This window comes from Hemicordylus capensis, chromosome 1 (assembly GCF_027244095.1).
Source record: "Hemicordylus capensis ecotype Gifberg chromosome 1, rHemCap1.1.pri, whole genome shotgun sequence".
NCBI lineage: Eukaryota > Metazoa > Chordata > Lepidosauria > Squamata > Cordylidae > Hemicordylus > Hemicordylus capensis.
The window spans coordinates 209,568,498-209,586,652 of NC_069657.1; the positions used below are offsets into that span (position 1 = coordinate 209,568,498).

The 18,155-nt window shown below is 43.8% G+C and overlaps 1 protein-coding gene across 13 annotated transcripts in view; it reads left to right on the plus strand.

Annotated features, from left to right (window-relative positions):
- Nucleotides 1–18,155, plus strand: part of GULP1 (GULP PTB domain containing engulfment adaptor 1) — a 307,242-nt gene that overhangs the window by 248,289 nt on the left and 40,798 nt on the right. For all 13 annotated transcript variants that reach the window (XM_053284241.1, XM_053284237.1, XM_053284244.1 and 10 more), the window contains 2 exons: nt 12,119–12,217; nt 17,192–17,329. In XM_053284241.1, coding sequence (XP_053140216.1) covers nt 12,119–12,217; nt 17,192–17,329 — 237 coding nt within the window. The remainder of the gene's footprint in view (nt 1–12,118; nt 12,218–17,191; nt 17,330–18,155) is intronic.

Here is an 18,155-nt window from a genome sequence, read left to right on the forward strand (position 1 = left end):
TGAATCTGTCTAAGCCCCTTTTAAATCCATCCAAGCTAGTAGCCATCACCACATGCCATGACAGAGAATTCCATAGATTAATTATTTGGCAATTTGTTAGAGAATTCTATATATAAATTATGTGCTGTGTGAAAAAGAACTTCCTCTTGTTGGAACTAAATTTCCTGACCTTCAGCCTCATGGGATGAGCCCTGGTTTTAGTGTTGTGAGAGAGGGAGAAATATTTATCTCTATTTACTCTCTCTACTCCATGCATAATTTTATACACTTATATCATGTCTCCCCGTAGTCACCTTTTCCCATACTAAAAAGCCCCAGAAGCAGCAGCCTTGCCTCATAAGGAAGGTGCTCCAGGTCCCTGATCATTTTGGTTTCCCGCTTTTGCACCTTTTCCAGTTCAACAATATACTTCTCAAGATACGGTGACCAAAACTGTACACAGTATTCCAAATGTGGCCACACCATAGATTTGTATAAGAGCATGATGATATTAGTATTTTTATTTTCAATCCCTTTCCTAATGATCCCGAGTATGAAATTTGCCTTTTTCACAGCTGTCGCGCACTGAGTCAACACTTCCAATGAGCTGTCCACCATGAACCTAAGGTCTCTCTCCTAGTCAATCAGTGACAGCTTAGACCCCATCAGTGTATATGTGAACTTTGGGTTTTTTGCCCCAATATGCACCATTTTACACTTGCTTAAATTGAACTGCATTTGCCATTTTGTTGCCCACTCATCTATTGGAGAGATCCTTTTTTGCAGCTCCTCACAATCTGTTCTGGATTTCACTACCCTAAAGAGTTTAGTGTCATCTGCAAATTTGGCTACTTCACTGATTATGCCCCAACTTCTAGATCATTTATGAACAAGAGCACTGGTCCCAGTACAGATCCTTGGAGGACCCCACTTCTTACTTCCCTCCATTGAAAACTGGCAATTTATTCTTACACTCAGTTTCCTGTCCTTCAACCAGTAACCAATCCACACATGAACCTGTCCCCTTATTCCATGACTGCTAAGTTTACTCAAGATCCTTTGGTGGGGAACTTTGTCAAAAGGTTTTTGGAAGTCCAAGTACACTATGTCGACCAGATCACCCTTATCCACATGCCTATTGACACTCTCAAAAAACTCCAAAAGGTTAGTGAGGTGAGACTTGTTCTTGTAGAAGCCATGCTGGATTCTCCTTAATCAAGGCCTGTTCTTCTAAATGTCTAACAATATTGTTTTTTGTATGCTTTCCATCAATTTACGAGGCACAGAAGTTAAGCGGACCTGTAGTTTCCCAGATACCTCTTGGATCCCTTTTGGAAAATCGGAGTTACATTAACTGCTTTCCTGTCCTCCGGTACAGGGCCTGATTGTAGGGACAAGTTACACATTTTGTTAGAAGATCATCAATTTCACATTTGAGTTCCTTCAGAATTCTTGGGTGCATGCCATCTGGCCTAGGCAATGTGTTAGTTTTTTCAAGGCACTTTAGAATATCACCTCACATTGGCCCAGTTCTTCAGCCTCCAAGCCTGAGAAACTCAGTTCTGGAGCAGATATATGGTCAGTACCCTCCGCCTTGAGGACAGATGCAAATAATTCTTTCAGCTTCTCTGCAATCCTCCTTACCCTCCATAATAATCCATTTCACGTCATTGTCATATAAGGATCCAACCCCCTCCCTATCAGGTTTTCTGCTTATGATATATTTAAATAAGTATTTGTTATTACCCTTGACACTGCTAGCTATATGCTCCTCAAACTCTCTTTTTGCACTCCTAACTGTCTCATTATATTTCTTTTGCCAGAGTTTATGGTCCTTTCCCTTTTATAGCTTCCTTGACTCTACTTGTTAGCCATGCTGGTGTCCTCCTGAACTTGGGGGAGGAGCTAAGATGGTGACCAGCTAACAGTTCCACAAACAAGCTCCCATCCAGAGGTTGACCTTACTCCCCATTGGGTCAACCCCCACAGTCATATTATGCTGTCCAGAGGCATTAAAAGGATGTGTAACAGCCCCAGCAATGATACTGGGGTGCATAAATCAAACTGTGCGGAAAAGCAGATGAAAATCCATGTCTATCTCACTCCCCCAGAGATGGCTCGGACCTTGAGTAACTTGCCTATCAAGAATAGATATACAGTTCTGAATTCTGAAAGCCCTCCCTCCTCCCCAAGGAGATTGCCTCAATGAAGCCAGCATTTAATCAGGCTGCCTCATTGACTTCTAAAAGTCTTAGCCCAAGTAATTCCCTGGAGCAGGGGGGGACAATCCCCACAGATGAGCCCACTGCATCCCCCATACCTACATTGCTCAATATCTTAAAGACACATGTTTACTCTCAGCAGAAACTATCATCCTGATACTAGGACATATAAATGAAATTGCAGTCAGAGTTGAAGGTCTCAGGCAATCCCTTGATCTATTTACCACACATGGCACCTATGGGGTTAATAGCCCAGCGGAGCTTGGTTTCAGCAGTAATACCCGGGCAGCATTAGCATCCACAGGGACCCAAGGGGTTAAAAGCCTAGCCAAAAGACCAGCAGAACTCATTCCCAGCCACTCCCGGGCTGCCCCCCTCACTGAGTCTGTCCGATGTCACCTTACCATGCACAATGCCAACAGGGCAGATAGTTGTAACCAGCTCTATTAACTTCTCCTGAGTGCTATAGCCACCGCAAGTTTTGCTGGAATTCACCAGGAGTGTCCATAGCTGGTCAAGCCATAGGTTGATAACAATTAACCCAGCTACTAAAATTCCACCCAAAAACTTTTGACTTAAAATCATTTCACTTTCTGCCAAGCCAGCAAAATTATAGACAAACTGCAAGGTGGCTACTGATTACATTCGGAAAACCAATTCTTCCATCCCAACTGATGCAAAGAGGTGAATTCCTTCACTTGAATTATGGTGTCAAAGTTATCAGAGGTTTTTTTATGAATTTCTGGTGCAGTCCCTCCTTCCTGGGAGGATGTTTAATGGCCGTCATGACCTTGGAGATAAAGTTGTCAAAACCAAGCCTTTGCCTTACAGTAAACTTTCTATTGAAAAGACGCAAAGCACAGATTAACCCCTTGCTACCAGAAAGGCCTGAGCTAAAATCCAATCAGGATGAATTTGCTGATTTAGCCAGATGTCTCACTGATGTGCAGAAGCAAGCAAGGCCCCTCCTGAACCTCTTGGATTACCAGGATCCAAAGTCTACAGTAGTAGTAATAGTTCTTTTATTGCAGCCATAGGCCAAACAGAAGCAGAAGTGACAATAACACAGCCATTCAGAATTACAATAAATAGAGTAAATAGAACAGTACGAATACAAATAAAACTAAAACTACCATAAAGTCAAACCTATAAAAGACCATGGCGGGATGTCTGTCTCATCGCCCCATGAATAAATTTGGCTACCACTTTGGTGACTTCATCATTAGTATCAGCTAAACAGTAGTTAAGATGAAAGGAATCAGGCCTACCAGGAAATTGCTCTAGTGATAGATACAGTAATTCACTCCTAGAGTCACGATAGAGGGAGCAATATAGTAGAATATGAGTGACTGTTTCCAAGCTGCCCTCCCCACATAGACACAACCCCGAAACAGGGGGTTCTTTAGAGAACCTCCTTTGAAGCAAAGCCGAAGGAAGTACATTCAGCCTAGCCCTAGCAAAGGCTGACCTAAATTTAACAAAGTGAAGAGTGGTTAGATATCTAGCAGCCTGGTTCCCAGCTGGAAGAGAAATGCCAAGGTATAAAGGGGAACAACATATATTACCAAGGTCAACTAGGCGTTGGTACTCAGTATCCTTTATCCTGAATGACAATAGCCTTTGCCTTTGCAAATCCCAAGGAAAAAATGTAAGAGGGAGAAAGCCCCATGCCCAACTATTTATTGGTGACAACAGACAACCATGGGTTAGGGAAGGTATCTCTCCACATATATTGAACATATGAAGGTCCCTGAGGGTCCAAACAGAGTTTAAGCCAGCGTATCAATGAGGCCTCCCAAGCTAGACAGGAGATCGGATAAGAACCGGTCTCCAAACATAATGCAGCATAAGACACACATTTAGGGACTCTAAATATAGCTCTAAGAAATCTAGACTGGATTGATTCAATATCTGAATGGGCCCCTTGGATCCAGATAGCGACTCCGAAGAGCATTTGAGCCACAATCTTGGCTCGAAACACTCACAAGGCCATAGGTATAAATTGGCCACCTTTCCCAGTAAAAAAGCTCAAAAAGGCATATAGTGTGTTATGGGCCAGGGAAATAACGTATAACTGCTGCGATTTCCAGTTCAAATTGGATTGAAAATAAATCCCAAGGTATTTGAGCTTGGTGACCTGTTCTATACTGGTCTGGTTAATCCTCCATTTATAAACTTTCCTAGAATTCAAAAATACCAAAACCCTTGATTTATCAAAGTTAATGGAAAGTTTGTTTGTATTACAGTACTTGGCAAAGGCCTCCAAAAGTCTCATTAAACCAAGCCGAGACTGAGATAAAAGCGCCATGTCACCAGCGTATAGCAACGCCGGTACTCGTACATCTGCCAGTTTAGGAGAATGGGCATCCACTTTTCCCAAAACCTGGACTAGGTCATTAATAAATAAATTAAACAGTGCAGGTGCCAGCAGACAACCTTGCCTGACTCCTCAGGTGGTAGGAATATGCTCAGTTAAGGCCCCTTGAGGGATCGTATCTAACTTGAATTGTGGACTTGGCATAAAGTCATCTGATTAGGAATAAGAGCCTTTTATCAATAGATGTTTCACTAAGTTTTAGCCCATAGTAACTCTCTTGGTATGGAGTCAAAAGCAGCTCGCAAATCCATGAATGCCACAAAGAGTTTGCCTTTAGGGGCCTTTGTGTACTTACATGCCAAATGGTATAATACCATACAGTGATCTAGCGTTGAGTGGCCAGCCCTGAATCCTGCCTGCTCAGGGCCTAAAACATGATGCTTCAACATCCAACCCTCCAACTTATCCAAAAGATAATGGGCGTAAAGTTTGCCTGTCACCGATAACAGGCTAATGGGTCTATAGTTGGAAGGGACAGAGTGGGAGCCATGTTTATATATTGGGACCACAATGGCCTCACTCCAGGAGGAGGGAATGGCACCTGTATTATTAATCGAAGTAAACAAACTGGCTAGGACATGAGCCCACCAATCAAGGTTATCTAATACTATCTCTGGGAAGATGAGATCAGAACCAGGCACTTTCCTTTTCTTTAGACCCTTAACTAGATTAACTGTATCATCTGATGTAAGAGGTGGCCACAAGGGCAACCTCTCAGGAGTGGAGGGATCATTACTCAAAGGGGCCAAAGCTCCATTAAAAAGAGCATGAAAATGGGCTACCCAGGCATGAGCAGGAACCACAGAAAGCACTCTAAGGTAGGTAGAACCTGAAATAATGTGCAAAAAGGCACCACTATCCTTGTTGTGAGTGGCCAAGATTAATCTCCTCCAGATATTTTCCTGTGCCTGGGACTTGGCGGACCTCACACATTTTTAATCAGCTTTCTTGGTTGTTAAATATTCTGGAGGGAGCACTTGATTGGAACCAGCTCTATATTCCACATATATGCCCCTCAGCCTGGCAAGCAAATCCCTGCAGTGAAAGTTGAACCACTCATTAGAGTCGTTCATCCTACCTCTCTTAGAAGAGAGCAGTTGACCTGTGGTCAAGATCTTTTGCGAGACCTCAGCCTCAAGCTTCTCATAACAGGAGATTGCTAGCACACCCAGCAGGGCCTGCACAACAGAGTTATATCGCTCAATGCCAACTGCAGAAGAATACAGGGTATTCAGTGCCTTTTCCACATCAGATGACCTTCCATCCCGTTTTGGTAGGAAAGGATTCAGCTAAGCTAGGAATAAAACAGTCTTGCCTAGATCGTGGTATATCAAGACAAAGAAGAAGGGGCAAGTGGTCGTTAAAAGCTTGATCGCCCACTTGGAACACTACGACCCGATTAAGCAGCAGGGAAGAAACCAAAATATAGTCCACCACACTGCTGCCAAAAGAGTCTACAGAAAGTGACATTGATATGGACGTCAGATGCACTCTTCTATTCCAAGCCCCAAACCACCAACTGCCCAATCACAGAACCTCATTTCTCTCTCCACCCCAGCTCAACATCATCCAGTTGCCTAGTCACGGAATCTCTCCTCAAAAAAGACACAGACACGTGTCTCCCATTCAGCCAAAGTGTTGGGGCTAGATACAGGAGGAAGCTGTCAATCCATGCAGAAGATTTTAACAATGGCAGTGGAAGTGGAAGTGACAGTATCAGGAATTGGGGCATCGGAGAACCTCCCAAGCTTTCCTTCAAGAGAAGAGTTCTTTCTCCTGATCCTGTCCCAGAGAAGTTAATCCAGGAAGGCTTTACCATCAGAGCAATATCAGAAAGCAGCTCCCATCTCCATCTCCCATCTCACAGGAGCCCCTTGTACCTCCTGCATCTCCTGTATGCCCAAGCCTCCCTGCACTCGAGAAGGGTTCCTCAGCACCCCTACCTGGCACCCATCACCATTACCCTTCCCACAAGATGTGGCTATTGCTACTCCAGGGGACGGCTTGCATGCACCACCTCCACAACCCAGTAAGCCACAACTACCATCCCAGTGAGTTCATCTATTTGTCCAGCTGTGTTATCAACTATTTTATTGTTTCAGGGAATCTGCTCCCCCTGATGGAGAGATTTGAGGTTATTCCAAAGTTCTATAGTGACCGTTTCCCAATCACACTCCAGCTAAAACCCTTCAGTCCCATACTGAGGACTGCTATCAAACCCCCATATCTACTACCAGAAGGACACATTGCTGTGCTAAATGGACCCCCCAGCTTGACCAAGTGATAAGTGAGCTACTCACCTCAGAACACTTTCAGAGTATCTAGTTATCCCTGACAATGGCTGATCCCTCCGGTGAGCCCTTAGAGTTCTACAACACTTTAGTCCAGGAACTTCAACAGTACTTAGCTTGTAAGAACTGCACCCCTTCAGTGCAGTGTCAGCACAGCTCCAAGTCATGGTTTGACAAGGATTGCATCAATGCCCAAAAAAAGCCCTTTCCACCAGCTACCAAGTCTATAAATCCACCTCTGGTCTGTTGGCCAAACAGAACCTCCCTCAACAGAAAAGATAGTACAAACTTTTGCTGGGACATAAGAAAAGTGTTAGAGGTTGTTGATTTTTACCCACAATAGGTAAAACAGCAGAGCACTAAGGAATGAGCACACACTCCAATTACAGAGTAGGTAGCAGAGGATGGTTTGGATATTGCAGCTATTTAGAGAAAACACATGGAGATCCTTGTATGACTAAACACTAAATATTTATTGGTTAAATACTCTTAGATAGGAAAGACCTATCTCTAATCTAAAGGACTACATAGTGGATAGGTAAGGAGAGAGAGAGATGTTTCCATCTGCTCTCTAGGAGGAAAGGAAGGATTGTGACTCAGCACAGGAAGTGCTGCAGAGTCAGTTCAGGGGTCATAGAGTAGGGACAGATAGGCTGACTCACTGTCTCTACTCCCAATGTCCCTAGTGGTCATTAGGACAGTTGGTGCAAAAGGTCGATGCACTAGAAGTTCATCTCGAACAAAAAGGGATGCTACGAAAGATAACTAGATGCATCTCATCCAGGCCATCACATCCAAGAACTCAGCTATGTTCTGGTGACTCACGATGTATTCTACTAGCAATGGTCCAAGCCATCTGTTCTGCCACATTTCCCCAAGGATTTGGGAGAATTACTTTCATGAGCTCTACAAGGACCCCGCTGCAGAGTGTGGCTCTGCATTTGCAACTGAGGACATACCCGTGTGGGCACCAGTGTCAGCATCTGAGATTAAGAGCCTTGTTGCCCAGCTGAGACCAGGGAAGGCCCCAGAGGAGAACCTTATTCCATTAGAGGCAATTAAAAATCAGCTGGACTGGTGGACCCCTGTTCTGGCTTCAGTCTTCACCCATATCTATTTGGATGGCCAAATCCCCAAGGAAGGGGCGATAGCAATCACTGTCCCCATTTTCAAAAGGGCAGAAAGGATGACTCCACCAACTACAGACCCTTCAGTTTGCTCAACACAATCAGTAAGCTGTACGTGATGTACTTACATGGGAAACCTAAGGACTGGTTAGAACAAGAAAATCTTCCAGAGGAACAAGCTGCCTGGTTTCAGGGAAGGCCGCTCTACCATCAACCGGTGCTTAGTTCTTCAGCACCTCATAATTCAGCAATACTCCTTCTGTAATGTGACCTCCCTTTATGCTGCGTTTATTGATCTCAAAGCAGCATTCAACTCTATCTCTTGTGTCAAACTGTTGGAGAAGTTGGAAGCCTCCTCCTTTGACCAGTGTCTGATATATTTAATTTGCACCCTGAATGCATCTCTGTACCATCTCTGTACCTCCACACTGTAAACAATAATCCATAAAGCAATATTATCTGTCTTACATTAAATTAGAGGAATTGTCAAAAACATACTGGATAGAATCTAAAGAACCAGGAACAGAAGAAAATTCATGGAAGGGGACTTGCCCACCCTCACTTCGCCAGTGCAATCCCTTGATTCTCTGAAAAGCTACTCTTAAAGGTCCAGGGAGTCTTGGGAGTGGGGGTAGATGGCATGTGGCAGCACAGGGGCCCGCTAAACAGAGAAATGAAAAATATCCAACAACTGTAGTAAATAAAAAACCCCACCTTTTTCATTCTCTTTAATGATGCATAACTAAATTTCTGTGATCCAACTTAAAGCATGTTCTGCATGATAATTCTGAATGGCAAAATGAAGATGTGTTCATATCCATTCATTCTTAATTATAAAAAATATTCACATTCCTTCTCAAAATAGAAATGTCAGTTAAATTTTCATGAAATCACAGCAGTATCACAACTTCAAAAGGAGCTGAATTAATTGGAGAAGAGAAGGAACATGTTCAAAATGTTTAGGCTTCTATAAGTTAATCATGATTGTTTGGGTCAATTGACATTTGCAGTAGCTTTTATATTTCTCTATATTTTGGGTGATGATCCAAGTTCAAGGTATTTGTTTCATCCAAGTCATGATGCTTCAAAGAGCTGAGTGCATGTTGGGAGATTCTACATACTCTCGACTTCCATTCACTGTAAAATAGCTGTGCATTGCTATCCTGTTTGGTCTGCTTTGGTCCAATACATTGTGATTCCTTGAGACACTGAGGCAGTGTCATTATGAAATGTCAACTGATAATTTGGTTCCAGGATCAAGCATTCAACAACCAAGGAGCACCAAAGTTTTAATATATTTATGTCCCTCTTTTCAGCCTCGCCCAAAAAATTTCAACATATAAAATTGTAACATACACTCTATACAACTGATTCTTACCAGCAGGTGGAGCTGATGGTCTACAGTAAAATAAAGTCCTCTTGGCAGCCTTAATTCCCTTTTTGTTTCTGTTCCAGATTTTAATTTATGCCGCTACTATCTGTACTAAATGATTATATTGAGCCAGTCACTATTTAGGTTATTGGATAAGATGCACCCTTGTTGCTCTAGCAATGTTCTTATGTAGCACCTCCAGCTAAACCATCCTTTTAGCTGGGATCCCTTTCTTTCTCCTTGCACCAGTATGAGGAATGGTATAAATCATAACTACCACTGGATATTAGGCAAGTGTCATGATTTGTTATGTGTATTACGTGAATGCTTCCAGAATATCCCACTTGAAGACATTGCTCTTTCTGATGTAATATTTTCCAGAATTCTAATCAGAAAGTTATCAAAAACAGGGATTTTTTATAACATTTCATAGTAACTCCAAAACAGAGACAGATTGCCTGGCTGGTGGTAATAACTCTATATTTTTGGAAAGAAGAATGAATGGTGTATAAAACATCCAACAGAGGGAACTGAAAGAAGAAGAAATTGAACCTTCTAGCTTAATCCTCTCATTATATAAATTTGAAATGGTGTTTTTGTGCTTCTCTCCCTAGAACCTGGGCAGCACAAATGCTATGATTTATTCATTAGCATACCTTCCCCCACCCCACCACCACACACACAACATGCACCAAATTGTTCTCCAGTTCTATTGCAGAATCAGGAGCAGGAACAATTGTGATTGCCTTGTGATTGTGCAAGGGTTACTAGAATCAGTAGTTCAAGATGGGTAATAGTTTAGGAGCAGTATTGATAATCAGCTTTCCTTATATTGGATTCCTCAGCCAGCCGGCCGGCCATGTCTCTATGCAACTTTGTCTAACAATGTTACCTTCCCTCTGAAGTCCAGTTACTAACGGGGCACTGTCAGAAGAATATTTAGAGGTTCAACTAGACCTTAGATGTAATATTGTACATTACAGGAGATTTTAAAAACAATCCATTAAAGTGGTTACTTTCCCAACTTATTTATTTGTTTGTTTGTTTGTTTGTTTATTCAGTTTTTATACCGTCCTTCCAAAAAGGCTCAGGGCGGCGCATAACATCTTATGTTCCCCCAAACAAGCTAGATGAAAAAAGAGTTCTCCTGGATTCATGGCTAGCTTTTGGCCAAATTAAATGGACAAAGGCAACAGAGTATGGTCCACTTTTGTATCATGTGACGTATTAGTACACTTTAAATAACAGCAATAAAAGCCATGCAAACACAGTCTTTGTATAGCGCTTATGCCAAGTGCAATATGTTTTTATCACATTCACCACAAAATCAGCCAGTGGTCTAAACCAGTGGTTCCCAACCAGGGTTCCTCCAGATGTTGCTGAACTACAACTCCCAGCATCCCCAGCTACAATTTATTGTGGCAGGGGATTCTGGGAATTGTAGTTCAGCAACATCAGGAGGACCCCAGGTTGGGAACCACTGCTCTAAACCAAATTCAGCTGAGCATTGGTCCAGAGGAACCAATAATGTTGTCTAGAGGGACCAATAATATCGTCATGCCCTAAATCGTTGTGCACCAAGCACTTTATTCTAGAGAAGTAGCAAATCAGTTGTCAACAAGTATCTGAATAATCACAATCTCAAATGGCATGTCAGGCCTAGGCACAAGAGTACCTCAGCTATTAGCTACCAGGTCAGATATCCTCTGTTCTTTCAGTTTCCCTTGTAGCTTCCACTTGCCTTTGGCCAGCTTTCCTCACCAAGTACCATACTGATAGGATGTACTTTTGACTTACTGACCAAGCTCCATTGCCATACTAAACAATGTTTGAAGTGTGTGTGTGCGCGCGCACACACACACTGTTTGTTTTAAAGGCATTCAGTTGTCCTCAAGGCCATCTTATAACATTTTAGCTATTGATTCTAAGTAGCACAAAATTCACTGAAGTAGATAAAAGGGTAAGATTTGGCCATGTCAAATGTGTGATTCTGGTTCTTGTTTCAGGAACAAAGGTTAGGTAAGTACTGAGCGTGTACTATGTGCTGTTGGTAATTCTGGTGGCAGCCAGTTCGTGCCTTTGATACTGAGACATGTATAAATCAGGAGCGCACAGAAAATGGACTGAAGCTACAGGGTGCATTTCACTGGTACTGCCAATGACAGCATGCATTTTAGGTTGGAGAGAAAGAAACCAGTTTCATATTCAAGGTCTTATTGATGAATTTATTCATTCATTGTTTTATATATTTCCACATAAGTATGTATAGGCTGCTTTTCAAGTTGTACACATTCTCAAGGCAGGAAACATTTTTTTAAAAAATGAAAATATATATATTTTAAAGTATATACTCCAAACACTGCAGAAGAATAAAATTCAGCACTAGATGAAGTACCTAGCATGCTCAAATATGCAATGCCTGCCTGAAAAGGAAGGTCTAACTGCTCCCCTAAACAAACTGGGCTCCCAAATCTGGAGAGTATCAGAGGGAATGGAATTCCATGAATGCAAAATGCTCTGTTGGCTGTTCAGGATCGAGAAGGCATATGCAATGGAGTTGCCAACTGGAGCAAAGTCATATTATCTGTCCTAACTGAACAGGGAGTTGTATACAGTATAGAATAAAGTTTTTAAAAGAGGACTTTTAAATGATAGTAAATTGCAGTATGACGGAAACTACTACAAACTAATTTGTAGTGCTCTGATAGATTATATATATTCTTACAAGTTTATTTGTTTCTAATTTCCAGTTTGCAAGACACATCAAGAAATCCGAAGGTCAAAAAACACCAAAGGTTGAATTGCAAATCTCAATATATGGAGTGAAAATTCTAGACCCAAAAACAAAAGTAAGAATCTTCTTTCCTTCTTTTGCCTTCTTGCATTCTGACCCAGATAAGTCAATCCAGGTGTAGGAGTGTATAATGGACTATCTTTGTCCAGTTGAACTGGCACCCAAGAACTGGTTGCTTCTGGGTAGTCACTCCCTCAAAAAGAAAAAGTAATAGCAAAGACCAAGTGTATCCTACATTCACTCTCATCAGACCTCTCCCAGGAAACAAATGCCAAATAACTCTACAGCATTGCAAAATCAAGCAGAGAACATAAGAATTCTTGAATCCTTGCTTTTTTCATGCAACTCAATAGTGAGATTTGTGATACAGTAAACTTAGAAACAGACCTCTAACTTCAGGTATCAGCAGCATCCCTGCTTCTTGTTGGTTTGGGATGTGGAAAACCTTTTCATGTGAGAAGAAATTGAGGAAGAGAAAAACATGGGGAAGTCTTTAAATATGAAATGCATGCACGAAGGAATGGATGACTTGAAGACCCTGCCATCCCCTAGAGAAAAGTCATACTGATGAGCCAAAAGTAGACCTGTGTTCAAGAAATTCAGGGGAAAGCAAACAAATGACGATAGTGATGTGCAGAAATGTGTGACTTTTATATTCTAGGCCTGGGATAGTTTTGCATAGAGATGTGGACAGAGCATGCTTGCCTTTTGTATTTATTTTTTTGCGGGGGGAAGAGAACTTTAGAGAGAGTGGGTGAATAGACAGCTCATTTTGCCAAGTAATATACATGTAACCACTTTATAAGCTGTTTATCTGTGTTCTACCAAGTGCAGGAGAATTTTACCACTCTCCTACTTCCCTGAATTTCTGCTTAGGTGCAGAAGCATAAGGTTTTCCTCACCACTTGTCAGGGCAATACAGAGGACCAGCTTACCCAGTGGTTACATGCACACCATGGTAAGTTCTCCTTTGGCAAGCAGTCAACTATATTCAACCAGATTGTATGGATCTAGAGGGTGCAGAAGAATGGGTGGGGGGATATTAACAAATTTTAAAGGAGGTGAGAAGAATTGTAATGCTGGGTGAACATTGGAAACTGCCTTATGCTGAGTCATGCCATTGGTCCATCTTATTCAGGATTGTCTACACTGAATGGTAGCAAATCTCTGGGGTTCAGGAAGGTGTATTTTCCAATCCATCCTGAAGAGACCAAGGACTTAACCTGGGATCTTCTGCATGCAAAGCACTAGGCTATGGCACCTCCCCAAGAGTGAAGGAACAGAGGGTGCTAGCCTTCTCTGGAAATATTTATAGCTATGCAGAACAAGAATTCACATATTCATAAAACAGAGAATAGCTCTCATTCAAGCTACATATTTTTCCTGATAACCAGAACTACGTTCCCATGATACTAGCCAGAAGTAATAAAATGCCTGCTAGACATTTGGATACAAAAGCAAAAGAGAAGCATCATCCATATTCTTCTCATTTCTGTAGTATTGCAAAGGTTTGTCTTCCAAATGGAGGCAATCAGCTTCAGTTTCTCTTCATTCCAGTCATTCCACTGCATAGTACACCCACAGCACTCTACATGCAGTTTGCAAGCATTTCTCTTCATATCTTGGAGCAGGACTGACAGAAGTGATGGACAACCATTATATGAATTCCCTCATGCCTGCATCGCTGCACACAGGATGGGGTGAATACACATCTTCAGCTAGTGCGCCAGCTGTGTCCCTTGCTTGAGAAGGCAGATCTGGCCACAATTACACATGCCTTACAGTAATCCATGGCTGGATTACTGTAACGCACTCTAAGTGGGGCTGCCCTTGAAGAATATTTGGAAACTGCAGCTAGTGCAAAATGCGGCAACTAGGATTTTATCTGGAACTGCCCACTGGGATCACATATCAACCATTTTGAAAGAGCTGCACTGGTTACCAGTTTGTTTCCGGGTCCAATTCAAAGTGCTGGTTTGACCTTCAAAGCCCTTAAGGATTTGGGCCCTGGATACCTGAGGGACTGCTTGCTCCCAAGGGTTGCTGCTCACTTGATGAGGTCATCTGAGGGGGCTCTGCTCTGGGTGCTGACAATGAAGGAGGCTTGGCTGTCATGCACATGGGACAGGGCCTTCTCAGTTGCTGCCCCCAGACTCTGGAATGCTCTCTCAGTGGCTATTTGCTCCTCGCTCTCCATTACAGTTTTTAGAAAGCATTTGAAATCTTGACTTTTCACCCAAGCTTTTATATGATTGCCTCTACTGCTGCTTCTTTGTATTTTGTATGGTTATTTTATACTTGTGTCTTAAATATTTTAAATCAGATCTGTGTTTTTATATTTTAGCTTATATTTTAATTGTGTCATTTTTATAGTCTTTTATTTTTTGTGTGAACCACCTTGGGATTGTTTTAATGAAAGGCAGTAAATAAATTTAACAATAAACAAACATTTAACATTAAAATGTTAAAGAGCTCTTCCAGGGTAAGGAACAATCAGCAAAATCTCCACTTCCACCTGTGCAGTGGGCCTCTGGATTACTAAGTGTTGTAGCGGAGCTTTCCATGCAGTGCCTCTGCACCATTAGTAAGCATGTCAGCCAGTGACAGTACTGAACTAGATGGACCAGTGGTCTGACTCATTATATGGCAACTTCATATGTTCAAAGATAAACTTCTGATTCTAGTTTACAGTAGACTAGGGGTGTGCACCAAACAGGCTGGCCCAGTTCGGTTGGCATCCGAATTGGACCCAAACTGGACTGGGCCAGTTCAGTCCGACACCCCCTTGAACCCTCCTGGTTCGGTTTGATATGGGGAGGGAGATCTGTGGTCTTTTTAAAAAAATTGTACTTACTCCTTCCGGGGGGGTTATCCGAGGCTGTCGGGGGGGAGGTCTCCAGAGCAGTAGTGTGCCCGAACCGGTCCGGCGGCCATTCCAAAGAATGGCCGAACTGCCGGACCGGTCCGGCACTGCCTGGTCCGGGTCCGGGTGGGGGGTATGCCTTTAAGGGCAGGAGGGCTTGCTTAGCCCTCCCGCCTCCTTGCCCCCGCCAGCGCCCGTATTTTCTAGTATAGGGGCGCTGGAAACCAGCCGCCCCCCCGCCGCCGCCGCGGCGAAAGAACTCCCAATGCCAGCCCTCCCTCCCTCCCAGCTAGCTGCCCGCCCGCCCGCCCGCCCACTCACCCGCTCACCGCTCACCCGATAGGAAACGAGAGGAGCTCCGGCACAGAGCTCCTCTCATTTGGAAGGCCTCCAGCATAATGGTGTTTTGTGCGCGCGCGCGCGCATTCGCGCGCCGCAAGGCACGCCATTCGCCAGAGGCCCGGTCTACCCGCCGGGAAAGGGCCGGGTAGACCGGGCCTCCGATCGCTGGGTAGACCAGGCCTCCGATCGCCGGAGGCCCTGTCTACCCAGCGATCGGAGGCCCGGTCTACCCGCCGGGAAAGGGCCGGGTAGACCGGGCCTCCGATCGCTGGGTAGACCGGGCCTCCGGCGATCGGAGGCCCGGTCTACCCAGCGATCGGAGGCCCGGTCTACCCGGCCCTTTCCCGGCGGGTAGACCGGGCCTCCGGCGAACGGCGTGCCTTGTGGCGCGCGCAAAACACCATTATGCCGGAGGCCTTCCAAACGAGAGGAGCTCTGTGCCGGAGCTCCTTTTGTTTCCTAGCGGGTGAGCGGGGTGAGCGGGCGGGCGGGCGGGCAGCTAGCTGGGAGGGAGGGAGGGCTGGCATTGGGAGTTCTTTCGCCGCGGCGGTGGCGGCAGGGCGGCTTGTTTCCAGCGCCCCTATACTAGAAAATATGGGCGCTGGCGGGGGCAAGGAGGCAGGAGGGCTAAGCAAGCCCTCCCCGCCCTAAAAACAAGGCCCCCCTTCGGTGCCAGTCCGGACTTCTCCGGACCGTGCACATCACTACTCCAGAGGTTCCCCCTCCCCCTGCCAGCCTCCATTATGTTGTAAGTCACCCTGTTTGAGTGCTCTTTGGCCCATTCCAGGCCTCACTCCCATCGCGGTGGCCACTAAGGAGGCCGCAGCACATGCTCAGTGGGCCTCTTTGTGGCCTGGGTCGTGACCCAGTTACACAGAAGCCCATTGGTCATGCACGGCAGCCTCCAAAATGGCTGCTGTGTTGGGGGTGAGGCGCAGAATGGCTGAATACCACCTGAACAGGGTGATTTAAAACATAATGGAGGCCAGTGGGGGAGGAAGAGCCTCCGGAGACCCTCATGGCCTCGGAGAAGCCCCCCGAAGGGGTAAGTGCAAAAAAAATTTCACAAAATTCATTAAAGATCATGAGCCTCCCTGAATGGCCAGTGCGGGGGCCAGTCCAGTACCGAACCAAACTTGGAGGGGTGATCAGTTCAGTACCAGACTATCAAACCTATTCACACATCCCTACAGCAGACTGAAACCTGTCATTGTCTTTTATTTGGCAAACGTTTTGTAGAGACCATAGTTTGTCCTTGGGTCAGGATCTCAAACCACAGTTTTGATCATGGTGTGAGGACAAAAAATGAATTATACACCCCAGTTTGGCGCATTCAGTTGTAACAGCAAGCTGCAGTTTGCTGCAAACAATAAACAGACGTTTCTAATCTTTTTCATATCTGTTCAGAGGGGGAAACAGACAGACATGTCAACCAACAGAACATTATGTACAGCACAAAGATATTTGGGGAGAAATCATGTTGATTGTGATCCAACAGGAGAGCCATGTGAACGGAACTGGAGCTTCCCCAGTATCTGTAATGGAACATGTCTTGTGTTTATGCCGCTTTGCTTTGTGTGGCTAAGAATTGAGCCCAGATGTCTATGCACAGTAGATATGTTTAACAAAACTGCTCTATGATATTATTGGTTCAATAGAGGAATAGTTAATATTAGAAAACAATATTGCAGGTTGTGCTGCTTGGAATTTTTTGACATATGATTTCTGTTTGGACCCCTGCTTCATTCCAGGGGGCTGGGCTAGATACTTTTCCAGCTCTAAAATGTAACTGATGAGGTATAATTGCATAATTGTTGTTTGCAGGAAGTTCTACACAACTGTCAGCTCCACAGGATATCATTTTGTGCTGATGATAAAACTGATAAAAGGATATTCACTTTTATATGCAAAGATTCCGAGTCAAATAAACACTTGTGCTATGTCTTTGACAGTGAAAAGTGTGTAAGTATGCCATATTCTCTAAAACTAGTTTGGGTTTGTTTATGCTGAAGGTTATTAGCTAAGTTTGTCATTGCTGTAAAAGCAGAAGAGAAAAGAAAACTGCCAAATTTCATATATTTGAACCCAATTGTTGTGGCACAAAGAAACTTTTGTGCTGTTAGTGCGTTTTAACTATCATTGATAATGTTTTGCTGCACCTTGATAGTTAAAATTGCTTTTTCATGGTATCCAAACTTTTGGCACAATAACATGCCATTGACAGAATTTCTTTCAAGAAGTGGAAGGATACTTGCTATCACACAAGGGTCATTTCATAAGGGTTCGACATATGAGCACAACTCTTCTTCCACTCACAGAAGGTGCTTCTGTCAACAGCACACCATTGTGCCAAACGTTTGATGCCACCCATTACTTTTTAAAAAAAAAATCTATCCCAGTACATCCAGCAGCCATATTTCCCCTCCCCGCTGAACAATTAATCACCATGACCAGTGTGCATTCAGTCCCAGATTAGGGAGATCACACACTCTCCTCAACCTAATGCTGTATCTTAGTGGCTATTTTGTAACAAATACCCAAGTACAAAATGCATATGCTCAGCTGTCAAGCCTGAAGGGTTCATCTGTGTGCTTTCCCCTGCAACCCACTTTAAAACACATGGAAGTAGAGAACCAGCCTTCATTGGGCTTTGTTATCATGTATTTAAAGGAATGTACAAAAGAAAGCTTGATCACTGACCTGTTTAAAGCTGGATGCAAGGGGGAAAACACACATGAACCCTTCAGGCTTCATTTCCAGCACATGCATTTCATATTTGGGTATCCAT